Below are 20,790 nucleotides of genomic sequence, written 5' to 3' on the forward strand. Positions count from 1 at the left end.
GTGAAAGTAAATGATGAGATGAGAATGAGATGCGAGGATATGTGAAAAGACGAGATGTGATGTAAATGGATGTGGATGTGATAAGATGTGATGGGATGTAAATGAATGTGGATGTGGATGTGATAAGATGTGATATAATGTAAATGAATATGGATGTGGATGTGATAGGATGAGATGTGATGTAAATGGATGTGGATGTGGATGTGAAAGGATGTGATGTGATGTAAAGGAATGTGGATGTTCCCATAATTCATTACACGAAGGGGTCAGGGATCTTTCACTCGCATATAGCCCACTCCGCTAGGTCTAAACATTCATGTTTTCACTGTCTCCTTTGTGCTTCAATCTCATCACTTCACAAACCACTCTATACATATCTACTTACATAGCAATAAAGGTACCCTCCAGGATCAAAAGGGTACAACACCCTCCTCCAAAACCAACCAGCTGAACTGAGCCATCCTCCTTGATCAAACACCTGCACACATTCTCATCAGACAACCTCAAAGTTTTGCCCTTATCATCGGGTTGCATATTCCATGTTTACTTATTATCCAGCCTCCTCCCTCTCCCTGCATCCTTGTCAACACTGAGCTCACACATCTCAAAACATTTAGAAACTCTCTTCTCCTCCATGAAGCCTATATACCATTCCCCCAATATATCCTCACTATCACAAAGAAACCCCCAACGAGACCATCCTGACCTCCACCAAGCGAAGAGCCCAAATCATCCAGCCAACTGAATCTCCTGGTCAACATCCACAACTTTCTCATCACACAACCTGCTAACTACATCCATCAGCTCATCATCCCCACACACACTCCAGCATCCACATCAGCATCAAACTGTTTAACCACCTCAGTTAGATCTACAAATCCTTCAAACAAATCAAAAACACCCTCCAAGGCATCATCTGACAAAGTACCCATATCACCAACATCCTCCATATAGTCATGCACACCCACTGATTCATGCTAGCACCTTCATCACTTGTGTCCAACATAGAATGGCAATTTTGACCGATTCTCACCCTCACACTCTACCACACCATCAAACAACCATGTAGACACAACATGGGCATCTTCTCATGAATCAATTCTCATCTCAGACTCCTGTCATATCTCCAAAACACTAGGGATCACTTGCCCCTCCATAGCAGACTCACCAACCTTTGGGCAAAACTCCATCCCTTCGCCAGCATCCACTATCTTCAACGTTGGGTCCACAGACATGCAAAACCTGCACATTCTACAGCTTTGCAAACACACTGATCTATTGCCTTTGCATTCACTGACGCTTCACTCACATAGGGATCCACAACCTGCATACTTTCTCTGGCAAGACACACATTAAACAAATCAAACGCAACAACCCTACCTGGTCTAGTGGATGGCATACACAAGCCTACTCTCCTCTTCATCTTCGTTTCCTGGTACACAATAGTCTTCACGGCTTTCGCAAAGTAAGTGGGTCTTTCACCTCTACCTTCTCCTTGATCTTCTCATGTAGCAGTTCAATGGACTTATCCTTTTTTAGAAAGCCAAGAGAAACCTGTTTCTCTCCCAAACTCTTCAGCATCCTCCTCCAAGCTGCCTTCAAACCTGTCAACAAAATCTGACACTTCTTCATCTTCTCTTTGGGTTAACCTACCCAACTCTTTCCACAAGTCCTTAGGACTGTCAGCTCTCCGATATTTCCCCTTCATGGCTTACCTCAACCTATCTCCCAGTTTCCTGTATTCACTGGCTTCATAGTGAAACGACTATCTAGCTGCATCCTCTAGCAACAAACTTACGAACTTCAACTTTTAGGAATCATTATCTCTGTTCTTCAAGGATACAACTAAACACTCCTAAGAAACTGGGTGACATCCTCACACCCTTCTCTAATTAAATCCATCCCCATTGTGGTCCTGAGTTGATCAACAAGTGGACTCCAACCTACTGACCAAGCCCTAGATAAGAACGTTGTGATCCTTAGTGGGGGTACCAAAACATGTGTGATGAATGGTGATGGTCTTAAAACTGGGGAACACCAAGATCCCAGCTCAAAGGGAACCAATCAACGTGGCTATTGTCCTCAGCCCTCCAACTGGCACCATCATCAAACACCTAAACACTCCTCAAGCTCTCAAATTAGATCCAGCTTACTCCTCCAGCTATCCTCTCAGGTCAGATCTTACCTTCAACTTATAAGCCTTAGCTAACTTCAACTGACTGCCAGCAGCAGCAGCTGATCAGAAACCTCTCCAACTAGCTCAAACTACCTCCGAATGGCTGATGCTAGCTCTAGTACAAAAGAGGTCTTCTAGTCTCCTTTATTGTCCTCGAACGTCAGCTCACCTTAAAGCCACAACCCCATGACCTTCCTGGACACCTAGTTGACCCTCTCTGCTGCCCTTTCTCTGATCTGAAGCAGGCTAAGAACTACCTCACAGAATCGGCTCATTCACTCACCTCCATTGTTATCAGAATCTTCTCTCACATGTTCTCGGACACTCTCAGGCCCTCGGGAAGTTCTAAACTTAAAGAGATATCACAGTTTGAACTCTCTACTAATTACAACTGACACACAGCTACCTCAAATCTAATTGTTCTCTCAAAGTTGACTAAGGTAACTCAGCTAATGCAGGCTTCCTCTCCTCTACGTCCATTGACACCTCTAGATGTTCAAACTACTCAAACCACACAAGGCTCCAACCTTATGGACACTTGCTGACAACACAACTGACTCACAATTGCCACAGAAACATCATTAGACCTTTAACCCAACTGACAACACAACTGACTCACAATTGCCACAGAAACATCATTAGACCTTTAACCCAACTGACAGCTGCTTATAGCTGACTTCTAACAGTGAGGTGTGACTTAGGATCACTTCCCTTCAACTTAGACAAACCAAAACAAGGTCCCTACACCTTCACCTAATTAAACCTAACAACAAGCTAACACACCAGCTAACTCTATATATTCACCTCTGATTCTGACTAATGACTCACCAATCATCATCAGACTCACACACTCAGATTCTCTAACTTCATGAACTTAAGCAAAACAACATCTTGACAGCTGAAACTTCCAAACAAAGAACTTGGTAATCACTCACTATCACAAACTAAAACTGTCTGCTTCAGATAAACAAAATACAACAATGTCTCAACAGTGCCACGAATAGCAGGTCTTTCTCTCACGCAAACCATCACTCACCTAATGGAAAGCAACTACACTTCATCAGAATTGGTTTGAATCAAGTATCTAACAGAGTTCAGCTCCTTAGAGATCCTAAGGGGGGACGCACCTCCTACAAGACTCTTTGGCCTCCAATTCTCACTCTGCTCTGATCCAAGAAATTCCTCTCACACTGCACTGTCTTCGTCTCTGAAATCTAGAAAAAAATTGCAGGAACCCTAGCCTGCAAGCTTCGACCAAAGAAAACAAACCTGCAGGCGACACACTTCAATGCAATCTCTCGCTAGTGGTCTCTCTTCCCGGTGGTCACTCTAGCCACACTCTCGATGAACCACACTCGAAAACTTCCCCAATTCTCCTTTTCTCGTCGTCGTCACCCTGTTTCCTTTCAGAACCTACGTTGCCCGCTTCTTTTGGTCGCCCATGCACTCTTTTTTTTTTTTGTTTCACGCACCTGCGTTTATTCATTTGGTCACCATGTCTTTAGCCACTTGGGAACTTTCTCTCACTATCATTTATACATTACATCTATCTACACTCCATGTTTAGGATGGGCTTGATATTTCCCTCACGTATAGCCCACCCCCTAGGTGAAAACAATTATGTTTTGTTTTCGCTGTCTCCTTTGTGCTTCAAGCTCATTACTTCACAAACCACTCTATACAACTCTATTTACCACCAACAAAGCCATGATCCGCATCTCAATACCCTCCAAGGTCAAAAGGGTAAAACACCCTCCTCCAAAACCAACCAGCTCAACTGAGCCATCCTTGTGGATCAAACACCTACACACAATCAAGAGACAACCTCGGAGTTTTGCCCTTATCATCAGGTTGCATCTTCCATGTACACTTACCATCTAGCCTCCTTTTGTCCCTCCATCCTTGTCAACACTGAGCTCACACATCTCATAACATTTAGCAACTCTCTTCTCCTCCATGAAGCCTACATACCATTCCCCCAATACATCCTCACTATCACAAAGAAACCCCCCATCAACAACCAACTGCATCTCCTGGTCACCATCCACAACTTCCACATCCCACAACCTGCTCTAACAGCATCCATTAGCTCATCATCCCCACACACACTCTAGCATCCACATCAACATCAAACTGTTCAGCCTTACCTAGATCGACAAATCCTTCAAACAAATTAAAAACACCCTCCAAGGTGTCATCTGACAAAGTATCCATATCACCATCCAGACCCCTATCCATATACTCATGCGCACCAATATGCTGATTCATGCTAGCACCTTCATCACTTGTGTCCAACATAGAATGGCAATTTTGATCTTTCAGCTCTACCTTCTCCTTGACCTTCTCATGTCTCAATGGACTTATCCTTTTTTAGAAAGTCAAGAGGAACCTAATTCTCTCCCAAACTCTTGAGCATCCTCCTCCAAGCCACTTCAAACATGTCAACAAAATCTGACACTTCTTCATCTTCTCTTTGGGTCAACCTACCCAAATCTTTCCAGAAGTCCTTAGTACTATCAGCTTTCCCATATTTTCTCTTCAAGGCTTCCCTCAACCTATCCCAGTTTCTTATCTCAGCATCAATGACTTCATACTCAAACCACTCTCTAGCTGCATCCTCTAGCAAAAAACTTACCAACTTCAACTTGTAGGAATCATCATCTCTATTGTTCCTCAAGGCTACAACTCAACACTCCTCAGAAACTAGGTGACATCCTCACCCTTCTCACCTCTAAACACATCATAACCAAATCCAGCCCCATTGGTCCTGAGTTGATATGAACAAGTGGATTCCAACCTGCTAACCAAAGCCCTAGATAAGAACCTTTTGATCCTCAATGGGGCCACCAAAACATGTGTGATGACTAGGTGATGGCCTCTACTACAACACCAACAGGAACACAAGAAGAATACACACTGGGATCAGAATTGGGGAACACCAAGATCCCAACTCAAAGGGCACCAATCAACGTGGCTCCTGTCCTTAGTCCTCCAGCTGATACCACCGAACATCCAAACACTCCTCAAGCTCTCCAATCACATCCAGCTAACTCCTCTAGCTGTTCTCTCAAGTTGGATTTGACCTTCCACTTATAAGCCTTAGCTAACATCCAGCTTATCATCAGAAACCTCTCCAGCTAACACAGAACTGGCTGGTAAACTGCCTCCGAATGGCTGATGCTAATAAAAATCCAAAATAGGTGCTCTAGTCTCCTTTATTGTACTCCAACATCATCTCACCTTAATTCCACAACCCCATGATCTTCCTAGACACCTAGTCGACCCTCTGCTGCCTTTTCTCTCATCTAAAGCAGGATGAGAACTGCCCCAGCTGACTGAAACAGAACCCGCTGATTTAATCACCTCCACTGTACCAAAATCTTATCTCACATGTCCTCTAACACTCTCAGGCCCTCGCGCAGTTCTAAACTTAAAGAGATATCACACTTTGATCTCTTTACTCTGTGATTGATTATAGCTGACACAAAGCTGCATCAGATCTGATTGTCCTCTCAAAGTTGACTAAATTGACTCAGCTAATGCAGGCTTTCTCTCCTCTCTATCTGCTAACATCTCTAGATTTACAAACCACTCAAACCACACAATGCTCCAACCTTATGGACACTTTTGCTAACAACAGCTAGCTCAAGCTGCCTGCCACAGAAACATCATCAGACCTTAACCCATTTGACTAGTGATAGGCTGACTTCTCCCAGACCTCTGACAGTTAGTTAGGACTCACAATCACTTCCCTTCAACTCAGACAAACCAAAACAAGGTCCCTAAACCTGTAGTGATTATACCTCATAGCAGGCACAACTAACTCTATACATTCAACTCTAATTCTACCTCAATTGACTCAAAAATAGCTAACCAATCATCATCAGCCTCACACACTCAGATTCTCTAACTTCATGAACTCAACCAAAACAACATTGTCATCACAACTGAAACTTCCAAACAAAGGACTTGGCAATCACTCATAACTATCACAAACCAAACTCTATTTGCTTTAGATAAACAAAACACAACAGTGTCTCAATAGCCCTGAGATTTGGGTGAAAACAAAAGAAGAAAACATCATAAAGCTCTCGGATCCTCCCGCATATATATCCCGCCGGAAAACAACTTCAAACTCTGAAACCACTACCACGAACAGCAGGTCTTTCTCTCACACAAACTAGTACTCAGCTAATGGAAGCAGCTACGGTTGATCAAATTTAGTCTGAATCAAGTATTTAACGAAGTTCACGTCCTCAAAGATCCTAAGGGACACACCTCCCACAACACTCTCTGGCCTCCATCTCTCCCTCTGCTCTAATCCAAGAAAAATTCCTCACACTGCACTATCTTCTTCTTTGAAATCTAGAAAACAATTATAGGAACTCTAGCTTGCAAGCTTCAACCAAAGAAAATACTGCAATCTCTCACTAGTGGTCTCTCTTCCCGGCAGTCACTCTAGCCACACTCTCGATGAACCACACTCGAAAACATCCCCCAATTCTCCTTTTCTCCTCATTGCCACCAGCTTCCTTCTAAAACCTGCATGGCCTGCTTCTTTTGATCGCCCATGCACTTTCTTTTTTTGGTTTCATGCACCTACGGTTTTTCATTTGGTCGCCACATCTTTAGCCACTTGGGATCCTTCTCTCACTATCATTTATAAATTACATCTATCTACACTCCACGTTTAGGATGGGCTTGAGATTTCCCTCACATATAGCCCACCCCCTAGGTGAACAGATCCATGTTTTCACTGTCTCCTTGGTGCTTCAAGCTCATCATTTCACAAACCACTTTATACACCTCTATTTACAGCAACAAAGGCATGATCCAGTATCTCAATACCCTCCAAGATCAAAAGGGTACAACACCGGCATGATCCAGTATCTCAATACCCTCCAAGATCAAAAGGGTACAACACCCTCCTCCAAAATCAACTAGCTAAACTGAGCCATCCTCCTTGATCAAACACCTGCGCACATTCATCAGAAAACCTCAGAGTTTTGCCCTTATCATCGGGTTGCATCTTCCATGTACACTTAGTATCTAGCCTCCTCCCTGTCCCTCCATCCTCGTCAACATAGAGCTTACACATCTTAGAACATTTAGCAACTCTCTACTCCTCCATGAAGCCTACATACCATTCCCCCAATACATCCTCACTAATCATAAAGAAACCCTCCAACCACACCATCCTGAACTCCATCAAGCAAAGATCCCAAATCATCAAAACCAACTGTGTCTCCTGGTCAGTATCCACAACTTCCTCATCCCACAACATGCTAATAGAATCCATCTGCTCATCATCCCCACATACACTCCAGCATCCACATAAGCATCAAATTGTTTAGCCTCGGCTAGATCCACAGATCCTTCAAACAAATCAAAAACACCCTCCAAGGCATCATCTCACAAAGTACCCATATCACCATCCAAATCCCTATCCATACACTCATGCGCACCCATCTGTTGATTCATGCTAGCACCTTCATCACTTGTGTCCAACATAGAATGGCAATTTTAACAGATTTTCACCCTCACACTCTACCACACCATTAAACAACCATGTAAACTCCACATGGACATCTTCTGATGAATCAATTCTCATATCAGACTCTTGTGATATCTCTAGCACATTAGGGATCACTTGCCCCTCCATAGCAGACTCACCAACCTCTGGGAAAAACTCCATTCCTTTGCGAGCATCCACTATCTTCAATGTTGGGTCCACAAACATGAAACCTGCACTTTCTAAAACTTTACAAACATACTCATCTATTGCCTTTGCATTCACAGATGCTTCACTCACATAGGGATCTACAACCTGCATACTGCCTCTAGCAGGACACACATCAAGTAGATCAAACGCAGCAACCCTACCTAGCCTAGTGGATGGCATACACAAACCCGCTCTCCTCTTCATCTTCCTTTTCTCGTACACAGTATTCTTCATGGCTTTTGTAAAAGTAAGTGGGTCTTTCACCTCTCCTTTCTCCTTGATCTTCTCATGCAGCAGCTCAATGGACTTATCCTTTTCTAGAAAGTCAGGAGGAACCTAATTCTCTCCCAAACTCTTGAGCATCCTCCTCCAAGCCACTTTAAACCTATCAACAAAATCTGACACTTCTTCATCTTCTCTTTAGGTCAACCTACCCAACTCTTTCCACAAGTCCTTAGGACTGTCAGCTCTCCCATATTTCCTCTTCAGAGCTTCCCTCAACCTATCCCAGTTTCCTGTCTCAGCATCAGTGGCTTCATACTCAAACCACTCTCTAGCAAAAAGCTTACCAACTTCAACCTGTAGGAATCATCATCTCTATTGTTCCTCAAGGCTACAACTCAACACTCCTCAGAAACTAGATGACATCCTCATCCTTCTGACCTCTGAACACATCATAACCAAATCCCCACCCATTGGTCTTGAGTTGATATCAACAAGTGGACTTCAACCTCCTCACCAAAGCCCTAGATAAGAATCTTCTGATCCTCTAGCGGCACCAAAACATGTGTGATGACTGAGTGATTTCCTCTACTGCAACACCAACAGACACACAAGAAGAATACACAATGGGATCACAACTGGTGAACACCAAGATCCCAGCTCAAAGGGCACCAATCAACCTAGCTCTTATCCTCAAACCTCTAGCTAACACCACCGGACACCTAAACACTCCTCAAGCTATCCAATCAGATCCAACTAACTCCTCCAGCTATCCTCTCACGTCCGCTCTGACCTCCCCCAAAAGCTCTGACCTTCCACTTATAAGACTCTCAACTTCAACTGGCATCCAGCTAATCACAAAGCTCTCCAGTTATAAGACTCTCAACTTCAACTGGCATCCAGCTGATCACAAAGCTCTCCAGTTAACATAAAACTGGCTGTAAATTGCCTCCAAATGGCTGATGCTAACTCCAGTCCAAAATAGGTCCTCTAGTCTCCTTTACTGTCCTCCAACATCAGCTCATCTTTAAGCCACAACCCCAGGAACTTCCTGGACACCTAGCTGACTCTCTGTTGTCCTCTCTCTGATCTGAAGCAGGCTGAGAATAACCTCAGCTGTTTGACACAAAACTGGCTGATTCAGTCAATTTAGTCACCTCTACTTTATCAGAATCTTCTCTCACATGTCCTCTGACACAAGCAGCTAAACTTAAAGAGATATCACACTTTGAGCTCTTTGCTGATTACAACTAACACACAACTACCTCAGATCTAACTATCCTCTCAAAGTTGACTAAACTGACTCGACTAATGTAGGCTTCCTCTATCTGCGTGCGCTGACACCTCTAGATGTTCAAACCACTCAAACGACACAAGGCTCCAACCTTATGGACACTTGTTGATGACAACTGACTCTTATTTTCACAGAAACATCATTAGACCTTTAACCCGTCCGACTATTGATATCTGACTTCTCACAGACTTGTGATAGTCAGCTGTGACTCAGGATCACTTCCCTTCAACTCAAACAAACCAAAACAAGGTACCTACACCTTCAACTGATTATACATGACACCAAGCTGACACACCAGCTGACTCTATACATTCACCTTTGATTCTGACTTGGTCAGAATCAGAGGGTGACTTAGAAATAGTTGTTTTTAAGTCACCACTGACTCAAAAATAGCTCACCAGTCATCATCAAACTCACACACTCAGATTCTCTAACTTCATGAACTCAAGAAAACAACATCTTCATCAAAACAGAAACTTCCAAACAAAGGACTTGGTAATCACTCATAACTGTCACAAACTAAAACTATGTCTGCTTCATATAACAAAACACAACAGTGTCTCAACAGCCCTGAGAACTAAGTTTGAACAAAACAAAAAAACATCACAAAGCTCATGGATCCTCCACAAATACATCCCAACGATAACAACTTCAAACTCTGAAACCGCTGCCACAAATAACAGGTCTTTCTCTCACACACAAACCAACACTCAGCTGATGGAAATCAACTACAGTTGATTAGAATTGGTCTGAATCAAGTATCTAATAGATTTTAGCTCCTCATTCATAGATCCTAGGGACACACCTTCTACAAGAATCTTTGGCCTCCATCTCTCCCTCCACTCTAATCCAAACAATTCCTCTCACACTGCATTGTCTTCTTCTCTGAAATCTAGAAAAAAAATGCAGAAAATCTAGCCAGCAAGCTTTAACCAAAGAAAATAGACCTGCAAGAGACACACTCCACTACAGTCTCTCATTGGTGGTCTCTCTTCATGGTGGTCACTCTAGCCACACTCTTGATGAACCACACTCGAAAACATCCCCCAATTCTCCTTTTCTCCTCGTCACCGCCTTGCTTCCTTCTAGAACTTATGTCACCCACTTCTTTTGATCACCCATGCACTTTCTTTTTTTGGTTTCACGCACCTACATTTATTCATTTGGTCACCACATCTTTAGCCACTTGGGATCTTTCTCTCACTATCATTTATACATTACATCTATCTATAGTCCATGTTTAGGATGGGCTTGAGATTTCCCTCACATATAGCCCACCCCCTAGGTGAAAACATTCATATTCTCACTGTCTCCTTTGTGCTTCAAGCTCATCACTTCATAATACACTCTAAACAACTCTATTTATAGCAACAAAGGCATGATCTAGCATCTCAATAGCCTCCAAGATCAAAAGGGTACAACACCCTCCTCCAAAACGAACCAGTTTGACTGAGTTCTTCCCTTTATCATCGGGTTACATCATCTTCCATGTACACTTACAATCCAGCCTACTCCCTGCCTCTCCATCCTTGTCAACACTGACCTCACACATATCAGAACATTTAGCAACTCTCTTCTCCTCCACATGAAGCCTACATACCATTCCCCCAATACATTCTCACTATCATAAAGAAACCCCCCAACAAGACCATCCTGAACTCCATCAAGAAAAGAACCCAAATCAGTAAACCAACTACGTCTCTTGGTCAACATCCACACTTTCCTCATCCCACAACTTGTTAACAGCATCCATCAGCTCATCATCCTGACACACACTCCAGCATCCACATTAGCATCATATTGTTTTCCCTCTGCTAGATCCATAGATTCTTCAAACAAATCAAAAACACCCTCTTAGGTGTGATCTAACAAAGTACCCATATCACCATCCAAATCCCTATCCATATACTCATGTGCACCCATCTGTTAATTCATGCTAGCACCTTCATGACATGTGTCCAACATAGAATAGCAATTTTGACATATTCTCACCCTCACACTCTACCACACCATTAAACAACTATGTAGACTCACCATGGGTATCTTCTGATGAATCAATTCTCATCTCAAACTCTTGTGATATCTCCATCACATTAGGGATCACTTGCCCCTCCATTGCAAACTCACCAACCTCTAGGCAAAACTCCATCCCTTTGCCAGCATCCACTATCTCCAATGATAGGTCCACAGACATGCAACCTGCACTTTCTACAGCTTTACAAACGCACTCATCTATTGCCTTTGCCATTCAACGACGCTTAACTCACATAGGGATCCACAACCTGCATACTGCCTCTAGCAGGATACACATCTATCAGATCAAACGCAGCAACCCTACCTGGCCTAGTGAATGGCATACACAAACCTGCTCTTCTCTTCATCTTCCTTTCCTGGTACACAGTAGTCTTCACGGATATTCTAAAAGTAAGCGGGTCTTTCACCTCTACCTTCTCCTTGATCTTCTCATCCTTTTTTATAGAAAGTCAAGAGGAACCTGATTCTCTCCCAAACTCTTGAGCATCCTCTTCCAAGCCGCTTCAAACCTATCAACAAAACTGACACTTCTTTATCTTCTCTTTGGGTCAACCTACCCAACTCTTTCCACACGTCCTTAGGACTATCAGCTCTCCCATATTTCCTCTTCAAGGCTTCCCTCAACCTATCCTAGTTTCCTATCTCAGCATTAGTGGCTTCATACTCAAACCACTCTCTGGGTGGTTCATTCTCTAGCAACAACAAACTTCGCAACTTCAAATTTTAAAAATCACCATCTCTGTTGTTCCTCAAGGCTACCAACTCAACACTCCTAAAAAAATGGGTGACATCCTCACCCTTCTGACCTCTGAACACATCATAATCAAATCCAACCCCATTGGTCTTGAGTTGATCAACAATTGAACTCCAACCTACTACCAAAGCCCTAGAAAAGAACTTTCTGATCCTCAGTGGCACCAAAACATGTGTGATGACTAGGTGATGGCCTCTACTACAGCACAAACAGCCACACAAGAAGAATAGACAATGGGATCAAAAACGCCAAGATCCCAGCTCAAAGGGCACCAATCAACCTAGCTCTTGCCCTTGGCCCTCTAGTTGATACCACCAAACACCTAAACACTCCTCAAGCTCTCCAATCAAATCCAGCTGACTCCTACAATTATCCTCTCAGGTCACTTCTGACCTTTCACTTATAAGCCTCAACTGATATCCTCCTGATCAGAAACCTCTCCAGCTAACAAAGAACTGGCTGTAAACTACCTCCGAATGGTTGATGCTTACACCAATCCAAAATAGGTCCTCTAGTCTCCTTTATTGTCCTCCTACACCAGCTCACCTTTAAGCCACAACCCCAAGACCTTCTTGGAAACCTACTTGACCCTCTGCTGCCCTTTCTCTAATCTGAAGCAAGTTAAGAACTGCCTTAGCTGACTGACACAGAACTGGATGGTTCAATCACCTCCATTGTACCAAAATCTTTGCTAACATGTTATTTGACACTCTCAGCCCCTCAAGTAGTTCTAAACTTAAAGAGATTTCACACTTTAAGCTCTCTGTTAATTACAGCTGACACACAACTGTCTCAGATCTAACTGTCCTCCCAAAGTTGACTAAACTAACTCAGCTAATGTAGGCTTCCTCTCCTCTACGTCCGCTGACACCTCTAGATGTTCAAACACACAAGGCTCCAACCTTATGGACACTTGCTGACACCAATTGACTCACAACTGCCACAGAAACACCAATTGACACCAATTGACTCACAACTACCATAGAAACATCATTAGACCTTTAACCTGTCCGACTGCTGATAGCTGACTTTTGATAGACTTGTAATAGTCGGTTGTGACTCACGATACCTTCCATTCAACTTAGACAAACCAAAACAAGTTCCCTACACCTTCAACTGATTATACCTAAGAGCAAGCTAACACACAGTTGACTCTATACATTCACCTCTGATTTTGACGGAGTCAGCAGTGACTCAGAGCTGTTTCTAAGTCAGCACTCACTCTGAAATAGCTCACCAGTCATCATCAAACTCAACACTTAGATTCTCTAACTTTACGATCTCAAGAAAAATAACATCTTCATCACAACAACTGAAACTTCCAAACAAACAACTTGGCAATCACTCATAACTGTTCACAAACCAAACTGTGTCTGCTTCAAGTAAACAAAACACAATAGTGTCTTAAGAGCCCTGAGGCATGGGTTCAAACAAAAGAAGAAAACATCACAAAGCTCATGGGTCCTCCACAGATAGATCATGGCGATAAACAACTTCAAACTCTCAAACCAATGCCACAAAAAGTTGGTCTTTCTCTCACACAAACCAGCACTCAGCTAATGGAAATCAGCTACAGTTGATCAAAATTGGTCAGAATCAAGTATGTAACGGAGTTCAACTCCTCATAGATCCTAAGGGACAATTGTTAAAAGCATGGATCAAGCTCTCCTAAAGACAAGACAACTATCTAATCACACACTAATATTACTCTAATGACAATCTTAATCTAAGGTGGATAGAAATGAAGAAAAGTCATCATGAGTGTGTTCAAATTAAGGTTTAGACTCAAGTTCACTTAGGTTACAAGATGGAAACTTGTACTCATAAAAAGACTTGATATGTTGTGCAAGTGATGTGATTCATTACTTGAAATGGCCCTCTTTTATATGAGGAGGTACACCCTTAGGCTTGTACATCAATGTTATGGCTCACCCTAACCCCCCTTGAAACACATCCAACAAGAGATTACCTGGTGAACCACAACTATTGTGAGGATCTTTCCAATTGCCGAGCTTGTTAACCATTGAGGTATCCAAGCTCTACAACTCCTTAAGAAGCAATTCCACCACGCCTCCCATGAACGTTGTCACATCGCCAGATTGCACTACGGGTACTCGTCCCTCCTCTCACCTCACTTCACTCACACACACTCACTAGCATACATTAGGGAGAGAGATTAGTAAGAGCAAGACTCAATTGCACAATGGGAGAATATCTTGTATTATGAGAGAAATTCACTTATATACATGGCCATAAGTGTTCATGCTCACTTAAACTATGACCGGCTAGCACTTTAGGCTCATAAGAGGCCTAATGCTATTACAATGACTACTCTCATAATATATCCAAGAATTACATCACTTGGGACTTCATCTTAACTTGCCATACGCTCTTGAAGAAGCGGGGATCACCATAAATACTCCATCACGCCATTAACGGGCGCCTGTCCAAGTTCTAGCTTTGGACACTATTGCTTCATATCTTGAACGTATAACCCTTTGGTGTATCTACCTTGACTCCATGATGTAAGATACTTCATCCTAACTTGCTACCATACGCTCTTGACGAAGCGGGGATCACCATAAATACTCCATCACACCATTAACGGGCGCCTGTCCAAGTTCTAGCTTTGGACACTATTGCTTCATATCTTGAATGTATAATCCTTTGGTGTATCTACCTTGACTGCATGATGTAAGATAATGGCGGTAGCTCTTGTTAACCCTAGGAATGGATTAACATCCACCCCTTCCTGATTATGATCACGTCTGCCCGATCGCGTTGAAGACCTTTGTGTAGGGAGAATGGACCAGCTTTGTCGATAGCTTTGATGTTGAGTGACCTTCAATGGTTTTGAGGTCCAACGCTTGGATTTGTAAGGATACTATCAAGGAAATTTCTAACAGTCAGCTGAGCTTTAGTATCATCAGCTGAGAGTAGTGGGTGAGAAATGTTTGTGAGCCTGGTCTTATAGTCTGGGGACTATGAGCAGTTAGGAGTCAGAAGGGTTGTGGGGGGCTGAGAGGGTTTTTGAGGTAGCTGAGTGTCACTGGACCTTAGTATGATCACTGTTTGTGTAGAATGCTTGTCTTGGTGTGTCCGAGTTGAAGGGAAGAGCTGATAGTTTGGAGTCAGAATCAAGAGTCAGAAGGATAAGGGATCTAGGTGTTGTTTCTCGTGAGAGTTGACTTGGGAGGACATCTGATGTAGCTGACTAGATCGGATAGGGAGGTTGGGAGGGCTTTTAAGAGTGTAGAGGTGTCTAGAGTGATTAGCTAGGGGTAGAGGACAGGAGTTGAGCTGATTGGTGCCTCTTGGAGCTGGGATTTGAGTGCCCCCTAGTTCTGTTCCTCTTACATTATCTTCTTGTGTGCCTACTGGTGGTGTATAAAGGCCATCACCCAGCCCCCACATAACACATCTATATAACGCCTGGATTTCTAAGTGCATCAAAGAGTCCCCTAAGCCTGCACAAAAAAAGAAACCTCAGTACCATAAGCATCAGCCACACCACATTATAATGTTCATCAAAGATAGGTGCCTGTGGACGTGCTTCAACAACAAGGATACTATAATGGTCATTCCATTATATGGTTGCCAAAATCAAATAGCCTGAAGAAAGCCTCACCACCAACTTCAACCCCAACAGCTTCACCTAAAGTTCGACAAGAATGGAGGCCCAAGCAACACCAAGCAAGTCACTCAACCACTCTCGTGCATTCAACACCTACGCAAGAGCTGGTGTGTTCAAGCAACCCCAATGGTAACCAAACAGCATTCTTACCTATCACCTCAACAACATTTGAGCCAAAAATTCAAGAATCAATTCCCACGTCTGCATCAGAGACTTATGAGCACATCAAAGACAAACTCACAATACCCTTTTCACCCCTCTAGATGTGAAGCGTTAGTGCAGAAGCTACGTGGCAGACATAAGAACCTATTCTCTCAAAAAAGAAAGTAGCCACAAGGGCTTGTTGCTCACAAGGTGGTAGTTTAAAAAAAGAAACACACACACACACACACACAAACACAAGGGAGTCACACATATGGCCTACCAAACAACTCCCAAGGATCTTCAATAGCCATTATATTCTGTTAAGATTATAGCTTACTATTCTTTTTTGCTATGTTAATGTAGCAGCTACATCATGAGTACATATCCATACTCATGCACTGGAGAACATTTGCACCAAAGCCTCAGTAAACGATAACTTCCAGGTACATCTTTGGATGGGGGAGCCATGGTGGGCAAAATCCTAGTCAATGGTACAACCCATTGCCTAGAACTTTCCTTCAAATTACAAGCCTCTCCAAACGATCCTACCATCTTCTCACAAATCCATGATCTTCAATCCTTAGTGAAGATATCTATATAAGCCTCGCAAGTTGACGTAATTCTCACCAACAAGTGGCTACTTGAACAAAAAGCAACAGCTTAATAAGAGTTTATTTGACTCAATTCTTGTCCTTCATGTATATCTACTTCATAAGAGCACTTAAATATACATAAAAACATAAAAAACCACATGGGAAGAAGCATGTGAGAACAGGTCCTACTCAACAACATTTGACAAGAATCCTGCCACACAAAGGGACATCATCGAAGGTAATTTTCTTCAAATTTCTTCCCTCTCTTCTCTCCCATTATTAACATCTCTTAGTTTCCCTACTAACACAAATCACATGTAACCTTGCTTATAATTGCCAAAAAAAAGGTGGGTTAAAAAAATAAAAAATAAAAAATTTCTCACACAAAATAAAAATGCAATCATTCCCAAAAAACCCCACCCCGTCAGGGATTCCCAACAAACCACTAACCTTTTCATTCAGTAACTAGCTTTTCTTATTCCTTCCTCCGAGAACTCAGACCATCGAAGGTCACTCAACATCAAAGCCATCGACAAAGCTTGTCCATTCTCCCCACATAAAGGCCTTCAACGCGATCACGCGGACGCGATTGCCATCAGGAAGGGGGGAGATGTTAATCCATTTCTAGGGTTAAACAAGAGCTACCACCATTATCTTACATCAAGGAGTCAAGGTAGGTACACCAAAGGGTCATACATTCAAGATATGAAGCAATAGTGTCCAAAGCTGCAGCTTAGATGGACGCCCGTAATGGTGTCACGGAGTATTTATGGTGACCCCCGCTTCAAGAGCGTGTGGTAGCAAATTAGGATAAAATCCCAATTGATGTACTTCATGGATATATTATGAGTGTAGTCATTAGGCCTCTTATGAGCCTAAAGTGCTGGTCGGCCACAGCTTAAGTAAGTGTGAAAACTTATGGCCATGTATATAAGTGAATTTCTCTCATAATACAAGATACTCTCCCATTGTGCAATTGAGTCTTGCTCTTGCTAATCTCTCTCCCTAATGCATGCTAATGAGTGTGTATGAGTGAAATGAGGTGAGAGGAGGGACGAATACCCATAGTCCAACGTGGCAATGTGACAACGCTCGTGGCGGGAGACGTGGTGAAATTGCTTCTCAAGGAGTTGTAGAGCTTGGAGACCTCAAGGTTTACGAGCTCGGCCATTGGTGGAAAGATCCTCACGACAATTTCGGTTCACCAGGTAAACTCTTGTTGGATGTGTTTCAAGGGGGGTTAGGGTGGGCCATAACATTGATGTACAAGCCCAGGGGTGTACCTCCTCATATAAAAGAGGGCCATTTCAAGCAATGAATCACATCACTTGTACAACATCTCAAGTCTTTTTATGAGTACAAGTTTCCATCTTGTAACCTAACTAAACTTGAGTCTAAACCTTAATTTGAACACACTTATGATGACTTTTCTTCATTTCTATCCACCTTAGATTAGGATTGTCATTAGAGTAAGATTAGTGTGTGATTAAATAGTTGTCTTGTCTTTAGGAGAGCTCGATCCATGCTTTTAACAATGTGTCTCCTAGGATCTCTTTGAGGAGCTAAACTCAGTTAGATACTGGATTCATACCAATTTTGATTAGCTGTAGCTACTTTCCCCATCAGCTGAGTGTGCATCCATGAGCTTTGTGATGTTTTCTTCTTTTGTTTGAACCCAGGCTTGAGGGCTCTTGAGAAACTATTGTGTTTTGTTTACTTGAAGCAGACAGAGTTTGGTTTGTGAACAGTTATGAGTGATTGTCGTCCTTTGTTTGAAAGTTTTAGTTATGATGAAAATGTTATTTTTCTTCAGGTTATAAAGTTAGAGAATCTGAGTGTGTGAGTCTGACGATGACTGGTGAGCTATTTCAGAGTCAGTGCTGACTCAGAAACAGCACTAAGTCAGTGCTGACTCAGTCAGAATAAGAGATGAATGTAAAGTGAAAGATCCCTGTCCCCTCTGCGCAACGAATTTAGGGGTGTTAGCAGAGCGGAAGTAGCACTTCTTGCGCAAGGCAGAGCCTCTCACTCGGGGGCTCGCCCACGAATACCCGGACAAGAGACTAATCCCTTGGTTCTTCTAAAACCAAACCCGAAAAAACTTCCCTTTCCTAGCAAACATAGGCGATTCCTCCAGGATAATTTTATTCTAACGTAGTCAAGGTCATCACTAACCAAACTGATCCGACTGAATCCGTAAGTCTCATGGTCAGATCAAGGAAAAGACTTGCACTTGGATCATAGAGTCCAACGCTTTTTTCCTCATCAAGAGGCACAACCGTTGATTCTTTTCTATAGAACAAGGGTTATCCGGGATTTACTTCAACTATCGTAACTTAATAGAATTGAGTCTCATTTTAGGGGTCCATCAGTCCAGCCTAACCCCATCAAATCCCATGGGTTAGCCAACCGCCCAACCACTGTAGTGATAGGATCCATTTAGAAATTTGGTTATGTTTTGCCCCGGGTACCAAGGAAAAGAGTTCCCAGTCCCCCTAGTAGCTGGCACTTCAAGCAAACTTCAAATAGTCACACCACTTACACACCCAATATGAAATTTCATGTTTCACAGATTCAGCTGTCTTTAAAACAATCTTTTAATGAAACCATAGTATCACTGATTATAATTCTCTAAAATATCTAGCTTGAATTCTAATTTCCAATCACTCCATCGATGTACCTATGGAATCATTGGCAACCAGAATGCTCACCACCAGTTCACTCACGCACCTTTTCAATAGTTCCTAGCTCATAGTACCCAAAAATATATTCACTTAAGAAAATCCAGATGGACTCTCCCGTAAAATCAGCAAGAGCAACCAACAGATCCATATAAAAGCCATGGACTCATCCGTTATGAACCAGAAAGGACAATTTACCAGATCCATGCTCGAGTTCAGAAAACAACTCTAACTCCTTGTTCCATTTTCTTCCTCGATGCACGCGTGGGTATCTTCGGTGACCCAAAGCCCGAGCACCGTATGGTCAGCACCCTCTAAGCTCCTCGCAGGTCACCTAGCGCTTCACTCATAGGCCGCTTCTTTGGTCGGTCATCCACCGTACCGGAAGCTCACCATTTAAATCGAACCGAGGCTGGTCAACCTCGGTCGACTGTGCCTAGATCCGCATCACATCACATTTATCCACCTTACATCTCATCCATCCATTCACATTACATCACATTCATTTATATTCATTCACATCCACATCTCATCATATCACATCCATCCACATCACATCTCATCCATTCACATCTCATCACTTCATATTCACATCCATTTACATCTCATCATATCATATTCACATCACATCACATCCATTCAGATATCATCACATCACATTCACATCCATTCACATCTCATCGCATCCATTAAAATACATTCACATCACATTCACATCCATTCACATCTCATCACACCCATTGCATCCACATCACATTACATACATTCCATCCACATCTATCCTTATCACATCACATTCATTCCATCCATATCACATCACATTCATTCCATCCACATTACATCACGTCCACATCTATCCATATCTCATCACATCCATTCACATCTCATCACATTCATCCACATCCATCCATTCATTCACATTTACATCTATCCACATCCATCCATTCATTCACATTCACATCTATCACATCACATCCCATTCTCTTCCATTTACATCACATCACATCCTTTCACATATCATCACATCTCATTCTCATCCATTTACATCACATCACATCCTTTCACATATCATCACATCTTATTCACATCTCATCACATTCACATCCACATCCATTTACATCACATCACATCCCATCCACATCCACTTCCATTTACATCACATCACATCTCATCACATCACATCCACTCACATCGCATTCACATCTTATTCACATCGCATTCACATCTAGTACCGTTTTCTACTTTCGATACCGATGAGACATTTCTAAGTTTCTGTCAATTGCTTGGCCTAGTTAAAGGTACTTTTTCTCCATGGATATTTTCATATTCTTTCTCAAAATTCTCAAGTGAAACATATTCAATATTATTCTTTTTGAGTAAAAGATTCAGGGATTTACAAAAATCAATTCTACCCATATTTTTCAATAAAATTAATAATGCTCAAAATTTCACTTTTGATAAATATTTATAATTTGAATTATGCCAAAAATTTCTCTTTTACCATTTAATTAATTGAATCTCAAATATCATGGGAAT

General features: G+C 42.4%; 1 protein-coding gene across 7 annotated transcripts in view; it reads right to left on the reverse strand.

Moving 5' to 3' along the window:
* Nucleotides 1-20,790, reverse strand: part of LOC147615613 (uncharacterized) — a 52,882-nt gene that overhangs the window by 17,999 nt on the left and 14,093 nt on the right. The window contains exon 2 of one of the 7 annotated variants that reach the window (XM_086778132.1): nucleotides 7,158-10,563. The exons of 4 other annotated variants lie outside the window; for them this stretch is intronic. In XM_086778132.1, coding sequence (XP_086634258.1) covers nucleotides 7,671-8,132 — 462 coding nt within the window. In that variant the 5' untranslated portion in view covers nucleotides 8,133-10,563 and the 3' untranslated portion in view covers nucleotides 7,158-7,670. 2 more of the 7 variants (XR_015262603.1, XR_015262606.1) reach the window with 2 other exon arrangements.

This window comes from Cibotium barometz, chromosome 39, assembly GCF_041138505.1.
Source record: "Cibotium barometz isolate CiBa-2024 chromosome 39, ASM4113850v1, whole genome shotgun sequence".
Lineage (NCBI taxonomy): Eukaryota > Viridiplantae > Streptophyta > Polypodiopsida > Cyatheales > Cibotiaceae > Cibotium > Cibotium barometz.